The sequence below is a fragment of the Molothrus aeneus genome, chromosome 11, assembly GCF_037042795.1.
Source record: "Molothrus aeneus isolate 106 chromosome 11, BPBGC_Maene_1.0, whole genome shotgun sequence".
In the NCBI taxonomy this organism is placed as follows: Eukaryota; Metazoa; Chordata; class Aves; order Passeriformes; family Icteridae; genus Molothrus; species Molothrus aeneus.
Genome location: NC_089656.1, coordinates 5153691 through 5172240, shown reverse-complemented (window position 1 = coordinate 5172240; position 18550 = coordinate 5153691). Strand labels below are relative to the sequence as shown.

The 18550-nt window shown below is 43.1% G+C and overlaps 1 protein-coding gene across 1 annotated transcript in view; it reads right to left on the bottom strand.

Moving 5' to 3' along the window:
- The window catches only part of ADAMTS18 (ADAM metallopeptidase with thrombospondin type 1 motif 18), a 77426-nt gene extending 63475 nt beyond the window's left edge, over positions 1-13951 (bottom strand). Inside the window, exons 1-3 of the mRNA XM_066557388.1 lie at positions 13850-13951; positions 13614-13692; positions 11422-11738 (exon numbers count right to left, since the gene is read on the bottom strand). Of these exons, the coding sequence (XP_066413485.1) occupies positions 11422-11738; positions 13614-13692; positions 13850-13951 (498 nt within the window). The remainder of the gene's footprint in view (positions 1-11421; positions 11739-13613; positions 13693-13849) is intronic.
- Between the last annotated feature and the right edge of the window lie 4599 nt (positions 13952-18550).

Genomic DNA, 18550 nt, shown 5'->3' with positions numbered 1-18550 from the left:
GGTTTTGTTTTCAATAGCAAATAAATTTTATAAAATACTTTACAGATTTACAGTGACTTATTCCTTTAACATATTTTAACAAATAATAAAGGAAATCATGTGAGACTCATTCACATACATCCTCCACATTATAAACTTTTGCAATAAACCTATACCCTCCATTTACTACAAAAATTAAAGGCAAACTACAACAACCTTCTCTTTAAAATGCAATTCCTTTCCTGCAAGAAGCACAACAGTGTTGCTTTAAATCATAATAATAATGATTGAACAAATTATTGAACAGCAGAAAAGACTACAGCCACAAACAGCATTGTCATGTGCACCCTTATAGAAAAACAGATATATTCATATTTCAGATGCAGTGGACACTGAATTGCACTGACTGTTGCAAGATAAAGATTTAATAAAGAATAGGCACCAGTTTCAGTGCATTGGTATAGAAAAGAATGAATCAGTACATAAATTCTTCTTCCTCTTTATTGCCAGTTAGGTCCAAAGGCCAGGCTGTCATTAAAGGATGTGGAATATCCATGGAGATATTTTGGAGCATATGGGCACTGTTCTGAGCAGGCTGATGGTGGGCAGGGAACATTCCCAATGGGAAATACTCCCCATCTTCTGCTAATGCTAACACAGGAATAGGGCTGTGGAGGCAGAAGGACCTTGGCTTTGCACAAATGCTGGCTTGCAGAAGACTGACCTTCATTCTGTATGAATAACATTTCTTTCTGTTTTGTTTCTCACATTAGAGTGGGTTCCTGACTTTCCCAAACTGTGGTCTTTCAAATGACTAAATAAATCATGTGAACAGCTACAACAAAAAAATATACTATTCCCTCAGCCCTCGAGCTATTTGCAACTAATTTAGTGTTGTGGTGCTGTTCTGAGCACCAGAAAGCTAATTTTCAAGAAATGCTTGGAAAATTAAAACAAAAATAAACTTCTGATGGCACTATAACCCAAAAGCTGGGAACCTGTAAACAGAATCAGTGCAGTACTCAGAGGCCAAGAGCACAGTCTGGCACATTTTTGTTCGTAGCTTTAACCGGTAATATATGGTAATATATCAGCCCTCTCTGATTCAGCTGCTGGCCCAAATTGTCCTTTCCTTGGTATTTCATCTATCCCATTGATGGAAAACACAAACCTTTGTCACCACAGCATTATCCTGATGCTCACAGCCATGGCACCACCTGCACCCTGGTCTGTCCCTGGGATCAGGCATGGTCTTCATTACCCAGACCTGCAGGGCTCTGTGCCTCAGGCAGCTCAAATGACCACCCAGCTCTCTCTGGTAAACACAGGGATCAATTAACCATTTCTGTAGCATGCTTCCCTCTCTGCAATTACTCAGCTTTCCTACCATGAGCAGGAGATGAATGAGGTCTTGTCCCCTACAGGTGATGATATCTGATAATACTCCCTCACAATTTCACAGCTCAAAACCTGCCAAGTCCATCCCCTGTCTAACAAAGACCTCAAAAGGCACCTCAACAGGCCTCAAAAGGCACCATCCTCTTTTATTCCCATCACCAGACTTGACTTTATCAGGACGGGATTTGGGTTAGGCCAAATAAACTCTTTACATTTCCTTGTGGCTTTGCATTTTCTGGTGGCCATTGTGCTTCCTTCGCTCCTCATTGTGGGGATGCTCTGGCAGCAGAGTGGAATGACAGCACTTGGCACCAGGGCACTGAAACCTATCTGGCAACTACATCCCAAGCACTTGGGTGCACTTTCTAGCAGTAGTAGCAGCATCTGACTCTCTGGAAAGTGCCTGAGCTCCTGCTACGTCTCACTGCTGGCTGCTCTGGTGTGAGCAGTCCATGAGAGCAGCAAGGCTCAGCCTGCAGATGGGGTTTGCCTCCATCTAACTCCTGATTCAGTGAAATCTGATTATACAGCACCACCCTGGAGTATGTCCAACAAGCATTTCGGGGTCCGCCAGGAGCAACAGACACGTTTCACTTTCCTGATGAGCCAGTGGTGCCTCCCCTTTTCAAAATATCTTGCTAAACCAAACAGCAATTGCAGCAGTGTATCCCAAAAAACTGGTACACCTACTGACTCAAGGGCCAAGATGATGTAGGAAGGAATTAAAGACATTTCCCAAAGCCAGGTTCAGATCTAAAGCAGTCAGCAGAAAAGTTTTTATTCACCACAAGAAGGTTTAGATGAAGCCCATCAACCAGCAAGCACCTGTCAATGAGAGGGACAGGGCTGCAGCAATCAGCAGACATCAGCAGCTCACTGCTCTCTCAGCTTGGAAACTCTTTTTTCCTGCCCCTTTGCTCAAGCTTTTGCTGCTTGGGGTAGGATAACAATCCCACCACCAGTATGTGATGTAGTGTAAAAAAATATCCATATGGCCTCCAGCATGGAGAGAACCAGCTGACAGAGTGAGCCCAGAGCTCCTGTTGTGGCAGACTGGTCTCCACAGTGGTTGCAGAGATGTTTATTACAAACAATGAAATGTAGAGCAGCCTAAAAGGAATTATTGTTTATCAGAAAATGTAACAAAAAAGTGAAAATGTGACAGAAGCATTTTTCTTGTATATGCCATAATCATCCACAGCAGACTGCAAAACAAAAATAATCTCTGCCCTAGTCCAAGACTGTTATTTTAACATTTAATTAATATCTGCATCTAACAAAACAAGTAACATAGGTTTCTGTCAAGTGCTAACAGAAATGGCACTGGGTAGCTACTTTATTAGAGAAGTTTAAACTTTCCTGTCTGATGCTGCATTACAGCATTTATAGCTATCCCTCACCATGACCAGCTGGTACTTTAACAGCAATATTAATTTGAAATATTTCTTGAGGTTTAGTCTAGCCTAATTTGAAGGCCTACTAGTTTGATAACTTCTTGCTAAAAAAAAAAAAAAAAAAAAAAAAAAAGAGTGCATAGCATAAGAGAGGTCTGGTCAAGAAAGAATTATTTTAAAAATCTTTTAAAAATCACACAAAGATAAAGAAAACCTCTTTTTAAATTCATGACTTAGAACTGATTACAATCTGGTGTTCTATAAATCCTATATCTCATGGCAAGGAAAATGTAGGTCTGAAGAGTAATCCATGTTTCATTAGTTTGTGTACTCTGCCACAGAATATAATATTACGTTCTGAAATTAGTCAGAAGCCACACTGTGCTGCAGAGTATGAAAACAAAAGTGAGGGCTCAAGCTAGGTCAAGCATATTTTGTATAAGTCCATTAAAAATCTCATTCCATTAATATTAATAAAGATGTTGAGACACAAAAGTCTCTCAATTAACATATATTAGGCAGGCAGGCACAAGCATTCAAGTGATCCCACTGTGAACAGCAAGAATCCAGCCCTCAAAGAATAAAGCCCCAAGTGTGCTGTGTACAGAGTGGGGCAGCCTGAAATGCAAATGCCCAGGGGAGTGAAAAGGCAACACCCCATTGTCTCTGCAAGCAAATATCACTTTATTGCCTCAGCTTCCTCTTCTCTTAAGCAGGTTTGTGCTGGGCCTTGTTATTGCAGTAGGAATAACTTCAAGACCTATTATCTTTGTCATCCAGCTTTTGTCTTTTCCCATTTTTTGGCAGTCACTAGCTGGGCAGCCACATATGAGATTCAGGAAAAGGGTTTTCATCTGACTGTAGAAGTTGTTTGCAGATTTCCCCAGCTTATGAACTAACATTGTAAAAAAAGAAATTAACTTGCATGTTCCAGAAATCACTCTGGACAATAATGGTTCCCACGGTACCAAGCTTCAACCATCAAGACTCATTCCCTCCCATCTGCCCTGATTATTTGACATTTCTTCACCCTCATTCTTGGTGACTTCCGAGCACGATAAACAATAAAAGGTTACTGATGTCAACCCATTGTGTGCCAGGATGTTGTTCTCATCAAACACAGAGCAGAGCCAGCCCTGAAGCTTAATTAATACATGTTTGTAAATTGTGCTGAGCTGCAAGGCTTTATAATTTCAGGTTTCTTCTGTAAATGTTTACCTCAGAGCTTTAGTCAGTGCTCCACTGTCTGAACCCAAGATAAGTTCTGCTTCCATCAGCTATTCACATAGCTGGTCAAATCACTGTCAGAGCAAATCAATAGGAAATTCCTTTAGCATACAGTAATTTATGGTAGACCTGCAGCAACAGAATTGGGATTAAAATGGGATAAGAAAAGGCAAGAAAGAACCAACATTTCTGCTCCTAGTGACATGATCAAAAAGACAGAAGAAAAACTTGTTTGCAATGGAATTATCTGTTAAAATTCAATTCAGATACCACTTAAGGGCTAGTCAGAGCCTTTCAAAGACAAAATAAGTGTTTTTTGGGGAAAAAAAATTCAAGTCTGGGTTTCAGCTGCTAAAACTCACTGTAGGTCCACTGCCAGCTCTCCTTGCAGAGATAATTAAGTTTAACCCCTCCCCTGCCAGCTCACTGGGAGAAGACCATGTCAAAGTGAGGCACACAGAGATCCTGGAAAGCAGATATTTTCTAGAAAATCCCTAGCAGGCTCTATCTCTGTAAGTCAACAACAGTGCTAATCAGATGCAAAGAGCTCTAAAATGACCTTGAGGAACTGACTGATACATCATGGGCATCACCACCGTGGATGCCTTTATTTAGCATAGTTCCAGCTTTTATTTTGATCCATGTGCTGCACATTTCCAAAGCACAGGTCTTAGACCTCCAATCTTCCCTCCTGTTGCAGTACTGGACAGCAGTCCCAGTGATCCTCTCTTTCAAAGAGTAGAGAACCTGCTGTACATCAGGAAGACAAACCCCTCCCTAAGAAGCTGCAAATTAAAAGAATTATCATAAATATCTTGTGGACTTAAGCACAATACTGTAACAAACAAAAATTTGAGGAGCCAAGACACATGAGGGACTTCTGGAGCTGGTGACAGGACTCCCAGTGAGCACCCAGAGCAGTTACAACTGAGCAGCCTACAGCGACTTGAAGTCAACTCCCAAGGGGGTGCAAGTGTGTCACAGAGCTGTCATCATGATCAGGGCCATGCTTCTGCACAGGGTGAGCAGAGAGTAAGCTTGGGAAAGCAGCACTCTTTAAGAAGAGTTTTGATGGCAGCATTTGCTCAAATTAGGTGAATTGTGTCGGGTCAGGGCACAACCAAGACACCTCTGTGCTTCCCACTCCCGTGCCCTGTGTCAGGTACAGATCTCCAGGAGTGGGCTGCTTGAGCTGGGCTTGAGCTGCAGTTTCACAGACTGTCATTGTGTTTTGGGTAAACAAAAGCCTTTACACACCAGCTCTGCCAACCTGGTATCCTCCTCAAACACTTCCAAAGCGGAGGAAGAAAAGGGGAAAGACAGAAATTAACTCCTGTTTAGGTTAATTAGTGACTAGAAGCTTCTATTAGTTATTAAAATCTGCCTCCAAAAAGAGAACTATTTGTGATATCCAGCAGTTCCCAGCTGTGCAGAAGAGAATACACTGCCTCTCAGCAGCAGAGATGGTTTGGCCCACATGAAAATAGTGGCGCTGAAAATAAAAATCCTCACGACATCAAAGACATCCTGTTATGAAGGGGTCACGTCTGTGCAGGCAGGTCATCCACTCCTGACCCTCACAAGGACATTTGTCTATAATGGACTAGGCAAAGTGTGGGAACTGGGTTTAGTGGAAAGGCTTTGCTACAGCAAGAAAAACACTGATGTTTCAAGCACAGATAGCGACCGCTGATTCCTTTGGAAGTGATGATAAGACTGCTGATTAACAAGAAGTTCATCCTGGCCCTATCTCTGTACAAATGGATAATCCCTTTTTCTGGAAAACCACTCAAAGAGTTCAAGCAATGGTGCCCACAGAAGCCTGAAGTTTGGTTGGAAATACAGCAATGAACCATTTATTTTCACACTGCTGCCAGCTGAGCAATGACAGAGCAGGCACAAGTGACAGAGGACCAGCTCCTGTAGACACTCAAGAGCAGTTGAGCAGCCACAGCCTACTGTGCTCAGTTTCCTCTATGTACATTCCAGGTTTTTTAACATAAAACAGGAAGAAATACAACTTCTATTGCTTTTTCTACCAAGCAGAAGCAGATTCTTTCTCATCATTAATCCTCTTTAATTCCACTTCTTATCTATCAGGAATCAGTAGTGCCAAAACACCTGGGATAACACAGCCTTTGTCTTGCAGAGCTAAAGGCAGGGTTAAACAGAAAGCTTATCAGACAGATATGGAAAAGGTTGATCAATAACCTAATCACACAATTCATCACCAGTCAGGTCAATGCTGAGACCAGAAACACTGCCTTGTATTTTTCCAGTATAACCTAAAATATCCTCAAGAATATGACTATTTCCATTGTCATCTCATTTTCCTGTAGAGATTTTTCTTATTTTCATATTTACCATAATATGGAGTAATGGAACAATAGTGGAAAAACCCTCACCAAAATAGTGGACAAAAGTATGATCCTGTAAAACACAGTTTATGTTTTATAAAGGATGGAGATGCAATAGTGTGTGAATACAAAGAAAATCATAGAACTCCCATGAAAGAAGCTGTTCTTGTTGTGCTGGTACAATGGCAGAAAATATAGGATTTGTGTATTGGTTCCTGGGTGGACTAAAAACACCTTTAAGAATGAGAAAAACCAGCAGCTCTGTACTTATCTTCTCCTCAAGGTCCCACTGGGCCAAATTTTGTTGTATTTTTACAGCTGTCAATTGCTAAAGGACCCTCATTGCAAACAGCAATTATTCTGTACTTTCACCAGCAGTCTGGCTCAATGAGTTTAATGGCAGTTTGTCTGCCTAAGAAACTTGGGAATTGTCTCAACATATTTAATTGGACTTAAAGTGTGAGCTCTAGGAGGAATAGGAGGCTGCTGTTAGCATCAACTTAAATAATGCTAATACCAGGTGCAATTAAATGACTACAAAGAGTGGGTACATGAGCTGCCTGGCCTGCTTGCCTCTTAGGTGGTCAGACTGCATCAAGAAGCTTTAATTTTGTGGCTTCTTTGATACTTTGAGCAAAGCCCTGCCCTCAGACACATATACGCCTCCCTCCATTGAATTAATACATCTCCTGTTTATCTCTCAGTCTATAACCCTTGTCTAGAATCCTCTGACAGCTCAAAGAGGAGGGAGGGATGAATCATGTTGCACTCATTCTCCTCCTTTGACTAGACACTAATAAACATAACACAGCTTGAGACAAGAGGCTCTTTATAATGACAGATTCCAACACATCTTGCCAAAACCAGAGGGGGGCACCACTACTTCTGACTGAGGTACACAAACCAAAGGGAGAAAACAGCCCAAACCCACCTCTGGTGTGAGCAGATGCAGCCTCCCAGGCCTCCGTGCCACTGATAAATTTATCCTGGGAGATAACACTGTGCATCATATGAAGGACCTGAACTGTTCCATTGAACTGAACTTCCTTTTTCTGACCCAAAATACACACACATCTTCCCTGGGATGGAATGGCGGGAGAGTTCCTTATGTTGGATAAACAGGTCTTTCCTCTGGGCATGTATTTTGTACTTGCTCTAGACCCTTCCCCTGTGTCCTGGAGCCCACAAATGCTGGATAACAAACTCCTCATTCATTAGGCCCACCAAGCCCTAGGTTGTGTACTGGATTATAAACTTGTTTGACTTTGCCAGAGTTCATGTTCACAAGGGGAACGCGACTTCTGCTCCCAAAAGCACAGTTATAAATTACTTTTGAGAATGTCTCTACAATACAACTGGAGATCTCTGAGGTTCTCTTGTGTTCTGCCCTGATTTACTGTGTGACTGCAAACAACTCACTTTATACAGGAGATTCTGTCCACATAAACCTAAGGTAAGGAGACAAAAACTGGCCTATAAAGAGAGGCAAACAACACACTGTGATACAGACTAGGAAGGCAGCAGTAAATCTTTTAGATGCCATCATGGAAGTGGAGTTAAAGATGGTGAACATACAACAGATCTCCTTTTTAATGCAGTTTAAATAGCACAAAGTGGATGAGAATGGGAAAGGGGGAAAGAGGTTGGAATATACACAACCATACTGCGTGGGTCCTAAAAAACCAATTTCTTATTCAAAGAGTGGCCAGCATAATCTCTTTCAGAAAAACCTGAAAAACCACAGTAGTCTGTGGATTTGGTATAGTCTGCCTCTCAATGAGCCACCTACAGGCAATTATAAGTAATAAAAAATTGCTAAATAATAATTGTAATAAAAATACGATTACAGTAAGTAAGTAAGAATTAGTTCAAATCAGGATTTTGGGAAAAAAGATTGAGTGTGGAAAGAACAAACAGTTTGAATTGGAGAATGCAAACAGGATGAAACAGCAAGACAAACCAGTAGCCTGGATATACCAACTGGGAGAGCACAAAGCACTGAAGGAAACTCCAAAAAGTCATGCAGGAATAAAACAAGAGGTTTATTAAATGAATCATGAAAAATCAGTGAAGAAAATTTAAAAAAAAATTGCATTAATTTTTATTTGGGACACATTAAGATGCGCTAAAGAGAGAAACTAGCCTTGCATTTACTAACATAAACTCATTGTCCCAAAGTTGCAAGAGTGAAAAAATGATCCCAGGGAGTGAGAATGCATCAAATAATATGTGAAAAAATGATAACTTCTGTGGAAGAAATATATTATGTTCTCCACAGAAGGTCCAGAGCAGAGTTTTCGTTTACAAAACAAGTAAAAGCACTGGGTTTTTGCTGTATAACAATGCTCCAGCAAGCAAAGGATGCTGACTGAAGCAGAAAAAGGGCAGAAGACAGAAAAAACAAGTTTCCATTTGAAAATTGAAGCACTTTGATGATGAAAAGTAGTAGTACTCACAGTAAACTTGTGCATATTCTCCTGAAATGCTCACTTACTCTATTAGAGACTTGTTCAGATAAAGATCCAGTTCTGCCTTCTGACACACCAAGAAAATCGTGTTGACTGATGGAAACATTTGGTCTCAAATCAACAAATCAGCATAAAAACGTGGGGCCTTCCTGTCAACTAAGCCATTAAAATGTAATATACACACATCTCTTAACAGATCTAGACCAAAGCAACAAATTCTTGCTCCTTTCCAGTGTTAAGTTAAGGTCATCCTGCCTAACAAGCCATTTCATACAGCCTCTCCCCAAAGTGTCCTCTGCAGCACTGGCAGATAACAGACAGCTGAATGACTGAATACTCTAGGTCATCCAAAAAATTAGATCAAAGAGTCCCCGTAGTCTATTGAAATGCAATTGCTTCCAAATCACATTGTGGTGTTCCAGGCTTGAAAGAATGGGTCACTGCAGCTTTATTGTAGAGAAGCTATTGCTAATGAAAGGAACAATGGAAAGATTAGTGCTACCAACCATATAGAAGAAACACCACTTTCGGTTTAATTGCAGTGAACAAAGCAAATAGGAAAGAAGGGCAACCAAGTGACAAAAGTAGTTGGTGCAAAAGGATATAGAAGCTATTCACAAGGTTCTCTTGATCAGAGCACAGCGTCCAGACTTAACATATGATTACTGAATTTGGATCCCAGGGAAAAGTGACGTGGGTGTCATTACAGACAGCTGACGACATCTTTAGGAGGACAGCCTTGTAAACTGAAAGACTCAGAATCCTGTTGGTAATTTGCCTGGGATTCATTAGGTGCACTGAAATTAATAGATGGATAGGGAGAGAAAGGAACAATTATGCTTTGGGATACCTACCCTACAGGAGATTATTGTAAGTAAAGGTTTACTTCATTTGCCAGTTTAAAACAACAATTGAAGGCAAAATCTATTGAACCTTGAAATTAATTTTAAACAGAGATTCTATTTGTTGATAATTTAGGTACTTCCATAATAAGTTTGTTCATACCACAATATTTATTCTCTTTTGATCACTTTCTGGATCTTTTCTAAGTGAAGCTTACCAGTCATAACAACCTCTGTGTCGAGACAGTGGTAAAAGATCCATTTCATTCTCAGTTAAGATCACCACATTCTGTTCCTCTGTGACCTGAGGCAGGCTTGAACCTTCCTTCTCCAGACAAGACTTGACAAGCTCAACTTCACTTAGCTCAGAAAGCATGTTAAAAATCAAAACGTGGGCAAACGGGGGAGATCTCCCGAACTGTACCTGCTGTGTGTAGGTAGAGCACTTCCCATAGTAAAAAGACAAAATACTGCAATGAGTGAAAACAGGGTATTTTTCTGAGTAAATCTGATAAAAGGTGGCAGTTGTGGACATGAAGCTTCCATTAAAACAACTGAACACATTTGGTATTAACAGTTCAGCATCACAAACACAGCTTTAAAAGCAAAAGAAAGGAAAGCTTCAACCCAGTTCCTGGCACCTGCTCCAAACTCACATTTGCAACTGTTCAAATGAACTGTTAAGATTCCTCTAACCTGATGGGAGGAAAAAAAAAATAAAAGGACACAGCATTCAAAATATAACCCAGACCACTTCAACCAGTTATCAACATCCCTTCCTAATGAACAGGCTTCTCAAGTCACTGATTCCAGTTTCAAAGGAAACACTGGATGTCTCAAGTGCTCCTTTCTGGTCCTGTCACACAGTTTAATAGCCCTCAGAGACAAGTACCTTTGCAAAACAGATTTCAAGAGGGTGACCCAACATATCCTCTGGACCTTTAGTCAACCACAAAGCACACAGATGACTTCATAGACTTCCCACTCAATGTCACTGCCTTCCTCTGCAGCCACAGCAGACTGCTTTGCAAGTGCAAGTGATTAAGCCTTAAAAAACATCCTTAGCTATCAATTCTGTAAACAATTCTCCTAAATTACATCAGTAAAGCCTTCTCTGCAGGCAAGGAGCACTGTCAAATCTATTTAGAAAAAATCACCTGTGAATAATGATTTTCATGAACTTGGCTGACAGCCATAAATGGAAAATACACAATGATATTATTTAACACATTCATAAGAGATCAACTCATGAAGACCAGTAAACCCAAATAATGCTTGAATTATCAAAGGAAACAAAGGGAAATTTGTTCATAAGCCCTGCCAAGCTAGGAAATTCACCCTTCCTTAAATTAGTTGACAAACCTAGATATAATATTGTTTTTCACAAGCTTCTGGACTGGCTTTTTTCCTTTATTCACCACATTTCACAAAAGCAGGAAAAACTTTTACTTAAGAGTGAGCAGAAATGTATAAACTATCACAAACTGTAACAAATTGCTATGGGATGATTACTAGGACTACCAGCTAGTCTTGTTTTTTTTTTCCTGAAAGACTGTCATAAAAAATTACAAAGGTTTGATGCTGTTCATTGGCTATAATGAAGTCTCTTCTGTTAAATACAATAGCAACTAGTGATACTAGAAAAATCACAAAAGGGTTTATGGTGTCTTGACTATTACGTGAACTACATACCTTCAGCTACTATTGCACACACAAAAATACTTTTAATGCTGATTTGTTTTAAATAGACACTTACCAAGCCTACACACGTAGATATTGCTACTGAAGAGGTGCTATCATTCCTTATAAATCCCTGGTAGAAACACTGCTCAATTTCATGGTCCTGAGAATTTGACAGTCCATCTTTCCCGAATACCTGGACAATAAAACTGTTGCTTAAAATGGTTGAAGGTTTAAGCTCTAAGTGAAGTTCCTGTCCAAATGCTGAAAATTTGTAGTGCAAGGAACTCTTTGAACTCTGAGTTGATCTCTTTCTCCTAGTACTGTGCAAAACATCATGTGAAATGTACGATCCGCTGGCATCCACTCTGACAGGTGTCACAAACACATAATCTGTAACGATAAAGAGTTGGCCATCAGCTCTGGCATCCCACAAACAAGGCACTCTGACACAATATCAGGCATTTCCTATGGCATGGAGCATTCCCTCACTTTGGGGCTGGCCTGCAGGCTCTGTGTGTGCTGTCTCGCCTGCATAAATTCACCCCCGTAAGTCACAAAGGCTCTCAGCCTGTGTTTGTTTCCTTTGTGCCCCACTGAGAGGCACAGACTAACTAGCATAGCTGTGAACATTCCCACAACTGCTCCTCTGAAGACATTTGTCATCACCAGCAGATCTGGAGGTTTTCCCCTCCCCCTATATTAATTGTTGTCAAATGTGAAGGCCACTCTGGTTTGAGAGGCTTTTCCCTTCCCTAAGAATGCAGCAAATGTTGTATCACTGTAGGGGTAGCCATGACTGAGACCTTGCAGAACTCTACCACTTGTTCAAGTGGATTAAAGGATTAATTTATTAATGCCTTAACTGAGTGAGACCTCATCTCTTTGTAGTGACTTGATTAGACTGGGTTTCAAATTGTAACTGACCTCCAGCAGAAAGAGATTACATCCTACCTAATAACCTTTTGTCAGCCATTGCTAATTGCATGTCAAAGAAGTTTATTGTTTTGGATAAAATATGCAAAAAATTACAAAACTGTTTTTGAGGAGAACACTCTGATCTACTCAGAATCACCCAAAAAAAGGAGGGTGAAAGAGGCCATAATTCAGCTGGCTGTACAAGCAGGTGCCTCACTTGCAGTACATTACCACTGGTGTTGACCTAGCCATGCAGGGGTTACCTGTGTCCTGGAACCAGGGTCTGAGTTTCAGCTGTTTCCTGAACTAAGATCTTTGCACCCATTCCTGGTAGCCTAAGAAATTATGCTGAAAAAACTGCTTCCCAACCTCATTTAATTTAATTTGTGAGCTGTGTTTCTCTGCGGACACTTAGAGTTGTCCATGCACTTGACAAGCAATTAATTTCTCTTCCTAAATTGAAATAACACCATCAAAAAAGAAGAAAACCCCCTCCTTTTTGTGTTGTAACAGATGTTGCAAAATCTCTCAATCAATCTCTTTGCCTGAATAGACTTTATTGGACACACATTAGGCTGAAAACGTAACCACTGACAGGTTGCTTTTCCTTAGACAGTGGAAACAATACATCAAGAGCTTTCACTTTCCTCGAGTGGTGTTAATCAACGGCAGAAGCTGAGGGCGCTAAGCAGGCTGGTGGCCAAAAAATGCAAGCAGCTGCTGGAGAGAGGGAATCCCCCAGTGAGCAGAGCACAGGGTGCAGGAGGGGTTTCCTTTCTGCACCCTGGTGTGGTTCTCTGTTGCACTTTGTTTCTGCTCACACACAATACAAAGCATATACTGCACTTCAAAAGTCCCAAAGCCATCAGCATCTACGTGCTAGTCACTCCAACCTGGGAACAAACGGCTCCTGAGCTCCCACTCACACGAGCCCTTTCTCTCCAGGTTTTTCCCCCCCTTAGCCTGCATTGCACAGCTTCTCCTGCTCCCCCTCACAAATCTTTTCATTACTTTTGTCTCACTGCTTCCTCAACAGACACATGAGGTTTTGCTGTTGTGGCTACACACACACACATTCATCTTTCTAATCGCACATGGAAACGTGGATGTATTTACCATCTAATTCATTTGCTTTGCTGCTACATATTGTTCCTTTCAGCTTTAGCACACAGGGCTTAACAAGTTAATCCCTGCCCATGGTTCACCATCCCGCAGTAGCCAGAGTGCTTGCACTTTATGCTCCCTAAACACTGTGACTTCTCCCCTCTAAATATTCACTCCACGAAAAAAAAAAAAGAAAAAAAATCCATGCAAATGTTCACATACAGACACAGAAAGAGCTATACAAACCATGAGTCAATTCACTGATGCTGTCACTGGTTAAAGTTGCCGCATGAGACATGCAACAGAGGCAACACAGCTGAAGGGTCTGCAAGAGAAAGAAAAATTAAAAGAGAGAGAGAGAAAAGGAGCATTGGGTGAAGTTTCCTTGACAAGGCAAGGCAGAAAGACAAGGCACCAGAAACCGCAGTAACCTGGTATGAAAGTACACTAGGCGACTGCAAAAGAAAGTGCTCTCGACCTGCCTTTACAGCGCTTCCGAGCCACGGGAGAGTCTGGAATTGCATGGAGCTGCCGCCGAGGATCGCAGCAGGTAAAGTCCAGACGGCCAGCAGGAGACAGTCCATGTTCCGCCGCGCACCTGGCGAGTGCTACCTGCTGCCCGGGGCGTGCGGCCGCCTGCCCCGCATGGTCACCTGGGCGCTGCCCCGCAGCCGCTGCGGCGGCCGGCGGAGCGCGGGGAGCGGCGCCCAGGTGAGCGCGGCCCCGGCCGCCCGAGCGCTTTAAGCCCCGCCGCCGCCGCCGCCGCCGCCGCCGCCGCCGCCGCCGCCGCCGCGGGGCAGCGCTGCCTCCGGCGCCGCGTCTGGAGCGGCCGCACCCGGGGGGCGAGCGGGGCGGGCGGGACCCGCGGGGCGGAGCGGGGCCGGGCCGGGCGGGACAGCGGGCGGGAGGCACCTGGGGCCGGGCACGGCGGAGCGGAGAGGAGCGGCGGGCGGGGGGAGCCGCGCACGGCACGGCACGGCACGGCAGGGCGCACCTGAGGGGATGTGCAGACAGCGGGGGACCTGCGGTGAGGGGCACAATGGGGCCCGGCCCGCGGGAGTGGGCACAGGATGGTCAGGCTGGAGGGATCATGGTGGATCCAGCCACGGTCATCCCAAGCATCGGGCACAGGATGATCAGGCTGGAAGGGATCATGGTGGATCCAGCCACAGTCATCCCAAGCACCGGGCACAGGATGGTCAGGCTGGAAGGGATCATGGTGGATCCAGCCACGGTCATCCCAAGCACCGGGCACAGGATGGTCAGGCTGGAAGGGATCATGGTGGATCCAGCCACAGTCATCCCAAGCACCGGGCACAGGATGGTCAGGCTGGGAGGGATCACGGTGGATCAGCTGGTGCAGCCACGGTCATCCCAAGCACCAGTACAGGGTTGTCTCCAGGCAGTTTTGGAATGTCCCCATTGATGGAGACTCCACATCCTCTCTGGATAATCTCTTCCAGTGTTCAGCCGCTGCACAGGGAAGAAGTCCTTCTTCATGACCAGGTGGAACTTCCTAGGCATCAGTTTCTGCTCAGCGCCTCTTGTCCCATCTCTGGGCACCTCCAAGTTGCACCTGGCTCCATCCCTTTGGCACTCCTCCTTCAGACACTTCAGGTGCTTGGCACTATGTCCTCATACATTGATGAGATCCTCTCTATTCACAAAGATTCCCTCTCTTTACAAAGATAGTTCTGTAAGCATGCTGGGGGAGCACAGTCCAGGACAAGCCATGCAGCTTCCAATACTCACTTGGAGACAATGTGCTGTTATTTTCTATTATTTTTAAAAGCTGCATCATTTGAAAACAAAGAAACAAATCACACAAAGATGAAGGTGCCTGGGAAGTGAACACAGCTGTGACAGGTACTGGACACTGATGTCCATCAAGGAGCTGATTTTCACACAGTGGTTCACACAAACTGAGCCAAACACAGCACCAGATTCTGGTCCCAACCAATGTAGTTGTGCTATTGCACACTCCTTTCTGCAGAAAACTTCAGGAAAGGATCAAAGATCCAAATAATCTAATAGCAAACAAGTATTGAAGTGGATGGGACTGGTCCAGGCTGGAAATCAACACAGAACTTGTTTCTGATGATTTTGGCACTTGGGAGAAGTGTCCCTCACCTCATGATCTCTCTTTTCTGCCAGAGAGTTTTCCAGTGTGTGTCTCAGTCTAATCTCACTCAAAATCTCCCTTGTCCAACAGTCACACAGAGAAAATAAACAGTAACTGTGTCAGCTTAAGGTGCCTCTTTGCCCCAGTTGGCACAGGAGCTGGAGAGCACCTATGGAAGCTGAGGTGAGACAGAGGTCATCTCCTCTACCTGCCCCCTTCGCCAGGGGTATCGTGGTGACTAGTCTGGGGCAGTGGATTATTAGACAGATCTGAGATATTTTTGCTTTTAAAGCATTTCCTGTGTTTAAACATTAAATAAATTCCCAGGCGTGGAATTTCTCCTTCATCTCCCTCCATTTTCCAGCAGCTTTTACATTATCACCTTCTGAATATATTATGATAAAGTTTCAAAATCTTTTTGTAACAGTACACCTGCCACCTCCCACTGAGTATATTCAAATGAAAGAGCTAGCCACAGGTTTACAATGGTCCCAGTGGAGTAGAACACATAAAAAATACTGTGCATGGCAGATAATAGGAGAAAAATATAAAATTACTGGGCTGTAATTTTATTATCAGTCCTCAGCACTCTGAATTGACAGACCTGACTGTTTTCAGCAGGCTACTTGACAACGAAATTTGACATTTCATTTGCTGTGAGGGGAGAGAAATAAATACAATTCTCCCGCAATTACAAGAATCATTTAAGAAATAAAAACAACTTCCACCATGAACTGTGCATCACTGAAAGGAGGTTTGCTCTGGGTTTCTGTAGAGCTAAGATTTCACCCTGGGGATTTATAGTTTCTGGGTATGATCAAAGAAGAAGAAAAAAATGTGACACTGCTTTGCATGACTATAAATGACATGCATCTAAATTTGAGTTGGCATTAGGCAGGGGACTCCAACCTTTCCTGGCCTGTAGGCAGCAACATTGATCAGTTAACATGCTCAGACAACATCATCCTTTGCTCCCCAAGTCAATCAAGATCCCAGCAGTGATGGTCATAAACATCAGAGAATCCTGCAAGGCAGCTCGTTCCATGTGCAAACACACCATGCAAAACATCAGAGAAAGCTAAAGCTCCTCAGCCAGCAGTGGAGTAAACAATGCAGTCAGAGGGGGGCTTTCCTCCCCCCTCTCCCTAGCAAGTCCCACCTCAGATGACCACAAACACAGATTTCCTCAGAGAGAGCCATTACTACACTGCAGTCTCATTGGGCTCTATCCTGCCTAAGCTCCCAGGATGGATGCTCCCACCAATTTTTTATGCTGATCAGTTTTATCAGGTTCTCAAAAGTTCATTATTTTACCTGCATAGTTTGCATCCACCTGTTCTAATTGTTTTCACCCGTGTGAGAATCTCCTTTATTGCCTAGGAATACAAGGAATTGTGCAAAGGAACTGTGCAACCAGCAAATGTTGTCACTCTGGAGCAGCATTGCCCTACAGGTAGCAATAACCTTCTTGGGGAGGGATCTCCAGCCTGAAGAGATCAGCTCCAAACCCCAGTGGGGAGGTCAGGATTGCTCCCAGAGCTGCAAGGCAGAGGAGGATGTTGCTGCTCCACAGCAGCAGTGAGTTACTGCTTCGCTTTCCCCACACCAAGGTCCAAGAGCAGAGCCCAAGTTTCACCAGGATGTCTCACCCCCTCTCTAGACAGACCACACCTGAAAGCAAAGTGTCTGTCCACTGTCCTGATGGCTGCATGCAAAGATGGTAGATGTTCTTGTTTCGACCTGTGAGCAAATCATAGAAAACTGATTACTATTTTTCAGGAGTCTATTCTTTCTAATTCTGAATCCTTCTTTTCCAATAAACTTTCCTAGTTTTTTTTTTTTTTTTCCCCAAGAATGATGCTGTCATGGCCATCATGATAGAGTCAAACTGCACACAGAACTCACACAGCTGTGGCTGCCCCATTTCTGGAATTACCCAAGGCCAGGTTGGATGGGGCTTGAATCAACCTTATCTGAAAGAAAGTATCCCTGCCCATGGCAGGGGTGTTGGAAGGAGAGATCCCTTCCCATCCAAACCATTCCATGGTTCTATGATTCTGCGCTTCCTGCTAACATGACTGACAGGCACGCAGGAGAAACAAGCCCTGGACTAAAACCCCACCATGTTTGTTTTGCCATCTTTGTTAGAGCAGCTCTTCATCATGTGGGACATTTGTGACCACTGACCTGAGTGAACAATTCACAGAAGACAGAGAGCTGTCAATCTAGATTATCTTCCAGATTTATTTGTGTTTAAAATTAATTTATATAATTTATACTAGAGTTAAACCACGTATGGTTGGATGACTGGAGGCAGAGTGCTTTTGATGGGAAATGGTGCAGGGAGGGCTCATTTTAATGGATATTCAGTGAATATGCATAGTAGAATCAGAGCAGAATTTTCTTTTGCTAACTCAGCATTCAGTTTCTGCAACTGTCCATTCCTGCATGACCATTTCTGGGACCATTTCTTGCCAAATTACATACTTGTTGGGTTACTCAGGATACATATAAGCACTCCATAGGATTTGTCCAGCTCCATCTTTACCCTCTCTATGTTTATCCTCACGATGAAGTTTCCCTCTTGGGAGGCACAGAAGCTTTTTGCCTTCAATTCTAGTGAGGGATGATTAACCACATGCTGGGTGAAACTCTTTGCATAAAAGTCTTCTTAGAATCCCCTTTACAAATGACCCTCTATAGAATGAGCTGGTAGTGTTTAAAACCCATCAGTTTCATCTTTGTCACAAGTTGAAGAGGCCCCATAGTGAAATTATGCTCCAAAGTTGGTTGTGTTCCACACTCAACACAACAGCTAAGGAGGCTTTTCTTTCTCATTACATTTTTCATTCAATAACCTCAAGGCATTTTGTGAATTTATATAATTTGTCTAAAGAGTTCAGCAGCTGTTACTCAGTTGTAGCAGGATGAGATGGCTGGTTGAGCAAAATATGAACAACTTAAAAAAGACCTTGGGGAAGGTCTTTTTAGATTCAGTGGAGTTGCAGGGATGTGCTCAGCTGGTATCAAATCCCATTGGTCTCTCTGTACATTATCTAAA